The 12,890-nt window shown below is 37.1% G+C and overlaps 1 protein-coding gene across 1 annotated transcript in view; it reads right to left on the bottom strand.

The window, feature by feature from the left end:
* LOC128658283 (sodium channel protein type 2 subunit alpha-like) overlaps positions 1 to 12,890 on the bottom strand; it is a 380,151-nt gene that overhangs the window by 79,057 nt on the left and 288,204 nt on the right. Inside the window, exons 25-26 of the mRNA XM_053712819.1 lie at positions 10,874 to 11,015; positions 8,237 to 8,337 (exon numbers count right to left, since the gene is read on the bottom strand). Of these exons, the coding sequence (XP_053568794.1) occupies positions 8,237 to 8,337; positions 10,874 to 11,015 (243 nt within the window). The remainder of the gene's footprint in view (positions 1 to 8,236; positions 8,338 to 10,873; positions 11,016 to 12,890) is intronic.

Below are 12,890 nucleotides of genomic sequence, written 5' to 3'. Positions count from 1 at the left end.
ATAATAAAGCCCCCACCCAAATAAAAAAAATGCCCTAACCTATTCTAAATTACAAAGTAATCAGCTCTTTTATCAGCCCTTAAAAGGGCTTTTTGCGGGGCATTGCCCAAAAGTAATCAGCTCTTTTACCTGTAAAAAAAAATACAACCCCCCCCAACATTAAAACCCACCACCCACATAACCCTACTCTAAAACCCACCCAAACCCCCCTTAAAAAAAACTAACACTAACCCCCTGAAGATCAACATACCTTGAGCAATGTTCACCCAGCCGGGCCGAATTCTTCATCCAAGCGGGGCAAGAAGAGGTCCTCCATCCAAGCGGTGTCTTCTATCTTCATCCAACCGCGGCTCCATCTTGCAGACCTCTGATGCAGAACATCCTGCTGGCCCGATGACTACCCGACGAATGAAGGTTCCTTTAAGGGACGTCATCCAAGATGGCATCCCTCAAATTCCGATTGGCTGATAGATCAGCCAATCGGAATTAAGGTAGGAAACATCTGATTGGCTGATTCAATCAGCCAATCGGATTGAAGCTCAATCCGATTGGCTGATCCAATCAGCCAATCGGATTGACCTCATATTCTATTGTCTGTTCCGATCAGCCAATAGAATGCGAGGTCAATTCGATTGGCTGATTGGCCATCTTGGATGACGTCCCTTTAAGGAGCCTTCATTCGTCGGGTAGTCGTCGGGCCAGCAGGATGTTCCGCGTCGGAGGTCTGCAAGATGGAGCCGCGGTTGAATGAAGATAGAAGACACTGCTTGGATGAAGACTTCTACCGGATGGAGGACCTCTTCTGCCTCGCTTGGATGAAGACTTCGGCTGGATGGAGGACCCCTTCTTGCCCCACTTGGATGAAGAATTCGGCCCGGCTGGGTGAACACGGCTCAAGGCAGGGTGATCTTCAGGGGGTTAGTGTTAGTTTTTTTTAAGGGGGGTTTGGGTGGGTTAGAGTAGGGGTATGTGGGTGGTGGGTTTTAATGTTGGTGGGGGGTTGTATTTTTTAGGTTAGGATTTATCTTACAGGTAATTTTGTAAGTATTTTAGCTAGGTAGTTATTAAATAGTTAATAGCTATTTAATAACTATTGTACCTGGTTAAAATAAATACAAAGTTGCCTGTAAAATAAATATAAATCCTAAAACTATTAGTTATATTGTAGCTATCTTAGGGTTTATTTTATAGGTAAGTATTTATTTTTAAATAGGAATAATTTAGTTAATAATATTAATTTTTATTTAGATTTATTTAAATAATATTTAAGTTAGGGGGGTGTTAGGGTTAGACTTATCTTTAGGGGTTAATAAGTTTAATATAGTGGCGGCGGTATAGGGGGCAGGATAGGGGTTAATAACTTTAAGATAGGTGGCGGCGGTATAGGGGGGCAGGATAGGGGTTAATAACTTTAAGATAGGTGGCGGCGGTATAGGGGGGCAGGATAGGGGTTAATAAATTTAATATAGGTGGTGGCGGTATAGGAGGTGGCAGACTAAGGGTTAATAGGTATTATGTAGGTGGCGACGGGGTCCGGGAGCGGCGGTTTAGGGGTTAATATATTTATTATAGTTGCGGCGGGGTCCGGGAGCGGAGGTTTAGGGGTTAGTAAGTTTATTTAGTTGCGGCGGGGTCCAGGAGCGGTGGTTTAGGGGTTAATAAGTATAATGTAGGCGGCAGCGGTGTAGGGGGGACAGATTTGGGGTGTTTAGACTTGGGGTACATGTTAGGGTGTTAGGTGCAGACGTTCCCATAGAAATCAATGGGATATCGGGCAGCAGCGAACATGAGCTCTCGCTGCTGTCAGACTCCCATTGATTCCTATGGGATCCGCCGCCTCCAGGGCAGCGGATTGAAAACCAGGTACGCTGGGACGGAAAAGTGCTGAGCGTAACTGCTAGTTCTTTGATAACTAGCAAAAGTAGTCAGATTGTGCCGAACTTGCGTTCGGCACATCTGTAGTGACGTAAGAATTGATCTGTGTTGGACTGAGACCGGCGGATCGTAGCTTACGTCACTATATTCTACTTTTGCCGGTCTCTAGCCTTTGATAACTAAGGCGAATCAGCCTCGCCACAAATACGCTGCGGAATTCCAGCGAATTTGCGGTTGACGGCTTGATAACTAGAGGCCCATGTGTTTATATGTATTTTTTTGATTGGTAAATACCCATGTCAATCAAGTATTTCGGCATTTGGTTAAAAGGAAAATTAACCGCTTCTAAGGACCAATAGGATTCACCTTTTACTTATTTAAAGGACAGTTTAATTATCAGTGAGCATCTTGATAAAGGCCACCTGGGCCAAAACCGGTAGAGAGTTCACTGACCTACTTGTATCCACACCACATTTGAATAGCCCTCCCTTGTTGGAACTTTGCTTTTGCTATAAGGGCTGTTTCACGTTTGGAACAATTTGCTATAAACTACAATAGGAGTCATCGGCACATATCACATAAAATTTGGTGACTGGCAGGATCTCTCAGTGTTTTTTTCTGTTTGACAAGCTACCATTCACAGATACAGACATAGGCCCCAAGTTATCAAGGTCTGGCGGACCTGATCCGACACTGCGGATCAGGTCCGCCAGACCTCGCTGAATACGTTGAGCAATACGCTCGCCATATTCAGCATTGCTCACAAGAGCTGCTGGTGCAATGCCGCCCCCTGCTGACTCGTGGCCAATGGGCCACCATCAGGGGGGTGTCAATCAACCTGATCGTACTCGATCGGGTTGATTTCCGGCGATGTGTGTCCGCCTGCTCAGAGCAGGCGGACAGGTTATGGAGCAGCGGTCAGAGCTTGATAAATATGCCCCATAGTCTGTTTGAAGCCTAATTTATTTGGGCTCACACATTGCAATCTCTTTTTATCTATAAAGCCAACTATCTGCAAAGCTGGATTTTGACTCTACGAAGTTCCCTACCAATCCTTAACTGGGTTTTCGAACAGACATCGCCTGAATCTATTTCACGAATCAGAGCGAGTAAAGCCGACATTGAACCTATCTCCTGTTTTGTATTTCACACAGCCGTCCTTTCACCAATCCCACGCCTTGGATTGAGCTAAGGTAAAATACGACAACATATCCAGACCAATCCCACGTTTTGGATTGCGGAGCATTGGCAAAATTTGTTTACCAGCTACCAGGTTTTAACACCCGGAACTCTCCAGCTCCATAATTTCTACAAGGTACTGTCAACCTTTGTCACCTCAGTGTTGAGACTCTTCTGGCTATTATAAATATAGCTGAATGAGGTGTACATTATAACCTCATTGGTCTTATAGTTTTAGTAATCTGTATATGTACAGCTTACATTTTATGATTATTGTTTTTAATTCAACCTTGCAAGGTATATTTTATTAGTATATATTTTTATATTAATTTGTTCTCATATTAAAGTGTATACAATTTTTACGTTACCCTCTACATATGCCGTTTCATTATCCATCTTTGGTTATATTAGTCCTTATATTTAGATAAATCACAGCGCTATTTTATAATAGCACTTATCTCAATTTGCTTTTCGTTTAGCGCTCACCTATACTGTTTGTTGTTTCTTAATATTGTTTAATGTGCATAAGATTGTAATGTAAAATATTTTCATTACCTCCATAGTTAAACATATCTACATATAAATCCATATAAATCTGTTTCTCTATGTATGTGTATGTATGTCAATGTAAAATCACCAGATATCCCCTATAACTTTTGTGTGCAATATATTTTTTTTAATAATTTTTATTAGACAGTGTTATTATAAGTGTAAGTGTACTTTGTAATGTATTTTTGAAGTGTTTTGTGAAACTTTTGTGTTGCACAAAACTGTTAACTAATGCTCTTTCAGCGTGGAAAGGATTGTTGCCTAAAAGTTGAATGCGTGCACAATTGTAATTTTTCAACAATTGTAATACCTGTGCAATTGAAATTGATTGTGAAAAGACCACGTCACAAGTGGAAAAATCATAACGCGCTACTTGTAATCTTGCCCTGTGTGTGCCAAAACCCACCTCTGGTATTTATTGCCAGAAAGCTCTATTTTGGTTTTATCTGACCATAGTACCAACTCCTATTTGAAGTTCCAGTAGTGTTTGAAAAACTAAAGACTCTTGTTTTTGGATCTTAAAACCCTTCCCACCTTCTGATGTAGGTGACGTTGTTTTTTTTGTAGACACAAGTAACTTCTGCCATTCTCCAGCTGTGATCCTTGGAGATATTTGGCCATTTGAACCATCCTCTTCACAATGCATTAAGACAATATAGACACCTGTCCTCTTCCAGGCTGATTCATAACATTTCCAATTGACTGGAACTTAATTATTGCCCTCATGGTGGAAAAGGGGCCTTTCAATGCTTTTGCTATTTTCTTATAGTCACTTTACATTTTGTGAAGCTCAACAAGCTTTTGCCGCACACTACAGCTATAGTTCTTGATCTTACCCATTGTGATGAATGACTAAAGGAATTTGGCCTATGTGTTACCTCATATTAATACCCCTGTAAAGCAAAAATGGTTGAACAATTTCCTGTTCCTATCAAGTGGAATATATTTAAAATATAGTTTTCTCATATGAATTCATAGGGGTGCCAATAATAGGTCTACGCATCTATTTAGGGGTGCCAATATTAGTGGAGGGCACTGTGTATATATATATATATATATATATATATATATATATATACACAGTATATATATAAAAATGTGTGTGTGTATAATATATATATATATATATATATATACAGTATATATATATATATAAATAAAAATGTGTGTGTGTATATATATATATATATATATATACATATATATATATAGTATATATATATATACATATATATATATATATATATATGTATATATATATATATATATATGTATATATATATATACTATATATATATATATATATCCAAAATTCCAGATCTTACCCACAAGTGGAAAACTGCCTGGGTGCAACTTTAAACAACAAATAGCAGCCAAAAGGAAGTGCACTCTCAGGTCTTTCACAGCAAAAGTTACTTTATTGATGTAACGTTTTCGGAGGACTTGCCCCCTTCATCAGCATAGTAAATTAAACACAAAACACAAAATAAATAGTGTCATACTTACAATTAACATTCAAAACCATGCCCCTTTCCCTTGGCGCCAAACTGCCGATGTTGGAACGCATACTGCGTTCCACCGGCGATAAGAACCGGAAGTGGTGCGCAACATCACTTCCGGTAGACAATTATTACTAACAATATTGACAATATTGAATACAATAAATCGTGTAAAGTGAATAAAAAATTTCAAAGCGTGTCCACAGGGTGCTTCATAATAACAACATGTACAAGTGCAGATACTGTAATCTGAAAAACCAAGCATGTGCAGCAAATAAGTGTTATTGCACAACGGGTTGCCCGTTGCCATGGCAACCTATGTACACTAATCGTGCCCCACTCGCATACTGAAAACACTTTTTCAAAAAATGTGCACACTAAATTTGTGTAGTAACCTATGAACTTTAAACAGTGCAATGCTTAATTATACGCATATGTGTTTAAGAAAAACAAAACAATAGAAAAATACATTGCCTACTTTGATAGCGTGTAATTTTGTATTATGCTGAAAATTTAAAGTTATACACTGCTGCATTAAAATGTCATCCCTACTTATTTTAGGTAAGGAATACTTTTACAGATTGCTAGATTATACCTAAATAATGCGGACATATTCCTCAGGATTGCAATGTGTACACACTTTCCAGGGTGATAATGGGTATATTTAGGCTAGGATATCCCTGATAGCATAATTTTAAATGATATATAGGAACCCTATGCTTTGCAAGCTCCTAGTTATTTCAATAGGCAACCCAATAATAGAATACCCCCAGTTATAGTTGACTGGCTAGCTAGGACTAGGTCATTCTCTCCATGAACCTTAGTTTTTGCTAAAAACAATGTTACCACACATTCCACACTTAACCCCTTATTGAATATTTCTGCTTCAATAAGGATCACAAAAAAGGAGAAATAAAAATTAAAAATTAAAATAAACATAAATTATGGTTCCTGCATTCAATGCAGAAGTCCCACTGGGTGATGGTATGACTCTATAATTCCCAGGATATATCATGTCCTTCTTGTCACAGAACTGACTGTAGTTTTGTATTACTCCCACGTTTCTTCTTAGTTTAGGATATTAATTCACATATTTTTTCACATATTATATCACTCTGCTGCCTCTTCTGGCTGTTCTGGGAGCATCATCGTATCTTTACATCTTTGCTGAATTTGATACACTCGGTAGATTGTAGAAAATAAAGGTATTTTATCCACCTAGGTTGACCTATATGGGTTGTCCTTAATGCTTGAATTTTGGACCATCATACCCATATGGTTTTATAAGGCATTCGTTGTAAGCTACATGGATGTTTAACCATTTCAGTGAGCCTTGTAATGATGGAATGGCTATGTGTGTTAAGCAGTGCATGGTAACTCCGAGGCACCACTACCTGACTTCCACTCAGGAACTGGAAGTGCCAAAGTCCCCCATACCTGGTGCTGTGAGTATATCTGGGCAAGTCCACCCCCCTTAGCGGGATCTGTCGAGCCCAGAACTCACAGAGTCATAGTAGTCTAGGTACCGTACCCTTAGAATGTATCACACCTTAGTGCCACATTACAATAAGGCTTTGAAATCGGGTGTTGTGTTAAGTCCACCTGGGTGTACCGTGCCCAATCGGTACATCCACTGTGCTTCCTGCTGTAGGAGTATCTTGCCCCTGTCCCCACCCCTATCCAAAGGGGGGACATGATCGATGAGTGTGTATCACAAGTAACTTCTGCCATTCTCCAGCTGTGATCCTTGGAGATATTTGGTCATTTGAACCATCCTCTTCACAATGCATTAAGACAATATAGACACCTGTCCTCTTCCAGGCTGATTCATAACATTTCCAATTGACTGGAACTTAATCATTGCCCTCATGGTGGAAAAGGGGCCTTTCAATGCTTTTGCTATTTTCTTATAGTCACTTTACATTTTGTGAAGCTCAACAAGCTTTTGCTGCACACTACAGCTATAGTTCTTGATCTTACCCATTGTGATGAATGACTAAAGGAATTTGGCCTATGTGTTACCTCATATTAATACCCCTGTAAAGCAGGAAGTCATGGTTGAACAATTTCCTGTTCCTATCAAGTGGAATATGTTTAAAATATAGTTTTCTCATATGAATTCATAGGGGTGCCAATAATAGGTCTACGCATCTATTTAGGGGTGCCAATATTAGTGGAGGGCACTGTGTATATATATATATATATATATATATATATACACAGTATATATATATATAAAAATGTGTGTGTGTATATATATATATATATATATATATATATAGTATATATATATATATATATATATATATATATATATGTGTGTGTGTATAATATATATATATACAGTATATACAGCACTCTTTTAGCAAATATATCAAACTATTTTAGTTAAATAAAGAAAAAAAAGAGAAACCATATATAAAAACTTATAATGCTAGAAAAGCAGGAGCAAGTATTTGGCACACACTCCAGGACCAACTATAGGATCCAACACATACTGCTACAAAGTAGTCAAAAAATGCAATTGCATATAAGACCAGTCACGTGACTCTAAACCCAAGTAGTTCACAAAGGTACAGTGCTATTGTTCATTATAGGCAGATGACACCATATCACACTAGAACCCAGCTGCACCCAGAACCCCTACAGGAAAACCCCAAGAGGTATATCCTGAGTTAGTACACAAATAGGGATCTAAGTTAACTGTAATCAATGTCTGCACCACAAAGAGCTGCAGCAAAAGTTAATAAAGCACATGTAATGTAAATGTTAGTGGAGAAAGGTTGAGATACTAGAACAGTTCATATAAGCAACTAATAGGTTCACCGCTAACAATCCTGGATGCAGTCCCATATCAGGGTTATGTTCTCCACTTGTAGTTTAGTAAAAACCTGTCCAGGGCATTTCCATTACATGTTTCTGTTTTACAATAAATATTTGTATATTGTAAAAGACAAGTTATGCCAGATAGAAGTATGCAAATATTTAGATTAGATTACTAAGAGGTAGCATCAACGGTTATTTAGAGTTCATTAAATATTACACAGAAATACTAATTAAGCACCATTGATAAATAGGAAAGCAATACAATTGTTTCTTGTGTTGAGGATTTTGCAGGTTATACATAAACTTACCATGGGTCTGGGAATAGGTTTTTGTGGTTTTTTTGATCCTAGTTTTTTCATTGCATTATAATACTTCTTCTGTTCCTCTGTCATGAAAATATCTTGCCCACCTAGGTAAAATATTAAATCATTATTTTATTATTATTTGTATACTATTGTTTCACTTGCATTCTTGAAACTGTCTGGATATTGCAAGTATATTGTTATTTCCTACAAATCTAAAAGAAAGCAAATGCAATTTTTAAAGTGACATAATACCCAAAAGTTGAAGCAGTTAAAAGTGCTGCAGCATAGCCGTAAATAAAACTAACTAGAAAATATAAATTTACTCAGTAGCCACATCCCATTGTAAAAGGGCTTTACATCCAATCAGGATGCTAGTCCTGGGACTTGCATGACAGCGTGCATCTGGGACATGCAGAAAAGTCATGTTATCTTCCTTCTCAGTTTAAGGAAGTTTACTATGAATCTCATGAGCTTTCAGTGAAATCTCATGAGATCACAGCAAAGAGAGACATCAGCATGGATGAAGCTGATTGGCTGCTGTTTTTTTTAACATGCAACTGATGGCAGCTGAAGGATACCCGTTCACAGATAACTTACTATTGTGAGTTGAAGCAATTTTGAGGTAAAATATCTTCCTTTATCTCCCTTTAAGTGAGTTATTACATTCAATTTGTTATAAATCTTACATTCAGAACACTATTAAAAAACTAGGTCTGCTACTACAAATACGAATAAAAATAACAGTGGTGGGAAAGTCTATAATGAATGAATGTGTGTATAAATAGATAGATAGATAGATAGATAGATAGACAGATAAATAAGTACATATTCAATGAATAGAAAACATGATAGATAATAAATAGTTAAATATAGCAAGATACATTCAATCTTTATAATGTTTCTCCACAGACAAGGAGTCAATTTTGTATACTTGTTTATTGCTGCAATTTTTTTTGTAAAGCAAGTTGCTTTTCTTTCTAAAAATAATCTTCAGCTTTTGGAACAAAACTGATTCATAGACCTAGATCACTAAGATTGGAGAGGTAAGTCAACTTGAAATGTGATAGGTAGTTACTGACTTTGCTTCTTGTCTCTCCCTAAACATCTATGTTAATAATTAATTAAACTAGAATAATTTAACCAGATTTCAACTCCCCCACTATGCTAAATCTAACTTAATTTTAGTTTTCAAATTAGTGTTTAATATATATTGGCCAATACTTTAGAAAAAACACTGACCCCATAACAAATGATTACAGATGAATCTTGATTATTTCGATTCTCACAATGGGTTAGTAAACTTCATTAAATTAGAACATTTTCAAACCACATGGCACGACGAACATAGAGTTTTAATCGAGAGCCAATTTGAAATTTTTACTATGCCTCAAAGCTTAAAGAATCTAGGCCATTGACTCAATTTTACACATCATCAATATCATACATTTATAATAATTTATCCATGTATTTAGGCAATCAATGAATCATAATGAATTATGATAGATATTTACAATAGACTCTAAAAGCCTGAGTCCACTATCTCCAATTGGTTTTATTTGATCATTTATTAAAAAGTAATTAATTATTGTAATCAGTTATACAATTATTATTTAAAAACACATTATTTATCACACACCACAAGTGTTCCTGTTGGTGCCTTTTAAGAAGGAGATTAGTTAAAATCCCTTTTGCAATTATGTCAATGGAGACTAGAAAAGCAATCTGAGGGCAAATTCTTCTGAGTGCAGAAAACTTTCCCAGTCAAAATTCTCAGCTAAGGTAGGAGAAAAAACATACACTCAACAGATTTTCTAAGACTATTTTATTTTCATCCAGACCTAAATTGACCAGAGCATAAGAAGAATAGTATATCAAGCTAACATCATTAAAAACTAGAGCAGTAGTTGCATCCACAATTCAAGCACAGCCGAAACAGGAACATTCCACTTCAGTAAGCAAAAGCACAGACAATATGTTTGGTATTACACTGAATTATAAGTTTGATATTCATAGAAGGGCACTGGTATCTACACCACTTCTTTGTTGAAAACATTTAAACCTGGCCATATCAAACAGCAGAAGACTGAAAAAAAAGTCCTGCTTACTGACAGTGTGTAAAATGTATAATTAAATCTGGCGGAGGAAATATTCAGATGTGTTGAGGCTTTGCATATCCTCGAGTTTGTTGAACAAGTTTAGGGAGTACCACTCTATTTTTCAGAGACATGACAACCATTCAAGCTATGATTCATTTTCCATCCAAAAGAACTATCATTAACACACATTGGAACTGTGTCAGGTGTATCTGAAGTCCAAGGAAGGAGTGCTAATTTGCATTGATTTCCTTCCACAATGACCAGGCATCAACCTCATTGAACATTTTTTAAAACATTTGAAAAGGGAAAATGCAAAAACACTGTGAAAGCTCTAGACACTCTCTGGGATGTTTGAAAAATATTATATATTATATTATTATATTTAGCCAAACACATTTATTTTGTTTTTTTTTTGTTTCAGAAATGCAGCACTAAAAGTAGATTTTGGTAGTGGACTCAAGTTTTTGGAGCCTATTATATAATTATTATTGTATGCACATAGTATAAAATGGTATACAAATAAGTATGAATTAATAAAGAATACTTATCTTCCTTTTTTGTTGGTTAAAATTATCAATTATGACACCAATGAAGAGATTCAATGTGAAGAATGATCCAAATATAATGAAGACTACAAAATAAATATACATATATAGATTCTCCTCATATTTTGGTTGTTCATTTTGCTATATAAAAGAAAGAACAGACAGTAAATTATTACATAAATGATTTAATTAAATTATAAACAAGAACATTCTTGTTAATATTTGGAATATTTAATGTATGTGATCCAGTCAAGCAAACAATTGGTTGGCTACAATATACTTAGACCAATAACATTCTCTATTTAAGTCATAAATGTTATCACTGCTTAAGCTACATTTTTCAGCTTTTATATGTGCCATTCAGGCTTTGAAATTTGTTGGGAGGAGGGAAGTGGGGTGTAAATGCCCCATTAGGTTGTACATATTTCTGGAGATGGGCAACCAAGGTCCCAGATTACGAGTTTTGCGTTAGAGGCTATGCGGTGCTAATGAGCAGTTTTGTCTCACCGCTCACAAACATGCAGCGCTGGTATTACGAGTTTTCAGAAACCCGTCGTTAAAAGACAAGAAGTGAACGTTGAGCAAAATTTTGTCCATACCACACTCCAATCCAAGCGCTGCTTAAATCAGCGGTGAGCTGGTCGTACATGCTCGTGCACGATTTCCCCATAGGAATCAACGGGGAGAGCCGGCTGAGAAAAGTCTAACACCTGCAAAAAAGCAGCGTAAAACTCCTTAACGCAGCCCCATTGATTCCTATGTTTACACCTAACACCCTAACATGAAACCTGAGTCTAAACACCCCTAATCTTACACTTATTAACCCTAATCTGCCGCCCCCGACATCACCACCACCTACATTATACTTATTAACCCCTAATCTGCCGCTCCGGACACCGCCGCCACCTACATTTTACTTATTATTCCCTAATCTGCTGCCCCCAACACCTACATTATACTTATTAACCCCTAATATGCTGCCCCCAACACCGCCGCCACCTATATTATACTTATTAACACTAATCTGCCGCCCCCAACGTCGCCGCCACTATATTAAAGTTATTAACCCCTAAACCTAAGTCTAACCCTAACCCTAACACCCCCTAACTTAAATATAATTACAATAAATCTAAATAAATATTACTATCATTAACTAAATAATTCCTATTTAAAACTAAATACTTACCTATAAAATAAACCCTAAGCTAGCTACAATATAACTAATAGTTACATTGTAGCTAGCTTAGGGTTTATTTTTATTTTACAGGCAAGTTTGTATTTATTTTAACTAGGTAGAATAGTTATTAAATAGTTATTAACCTAATTTAAATGAAATTAGCTAAAGTACAAAAAAAAACCCCACAAAATTACAGAAAATAATAAACAAATTACATATATTTAAACTAATTACACCTAATCTAATAGCCCTATTAAAATAGAAAAAGCCCCCCCAAAATAAAAAAACCCTAGCCTAAACTAAATTACCAATAGCCCTTAAAAGGGCCTTTTGCGGGGCATTGCTCCAAAGTAATCAGCTCTTTTACCTGTAAAAAAAATACAAACAACCCCCCCAACAGTAAAACCCACCACCCACACAACCAACCCCCCAAATAAAATACTATCTAAAAAAACCTAAGCTCCCCATTGCCCTGAAAAGGGCATTTGGATGGGCATTGCCCTTAAAAGGGCAGTTAGCTCTTTTGCAGGCCCAAAGTCCCTAAAATAAAACCCACCCAATACACCCTTAAAAACCTAACACTAACCCCCTGAAGATCGACTTACCGGGAGACGTCTTTATCCAAGCCGGGCCGAAGTCCTCAACGAAGCCGGGAGAAGTCTTCATCCAAGCCAGACGAAGTAGTCCTCCAGACGGACAGAAGTCTTCATCCAGACGGCATCTTCTATCTCATCCATCCGGCGCGGAGCGGGTCCATCTTCAAGACATCTGACGCAGGGCATCCTCTTCATCCGACGACTAAAGCTGAATGAAGGTACCTTTAAGTGACGTCATCCAAG

The sequence above is a fragment of the Bombina bombina genome, chromosome 1 (genome assembly GCF_027579735.1).
Source record: "Bombina bombina isolate aBomBom1 chromosome 1, aBomBom1.pri, whole genome shotgun sequence".
Lineage (NCBI taxonomy): Eukaryota > Metazoa > Chordata > Amphibia > Anura > Bombinatoridae > Bombina > Bombina bombina.
This window is presented reverse-complemented; position numbering and strand designations above follow the sequence as displayed.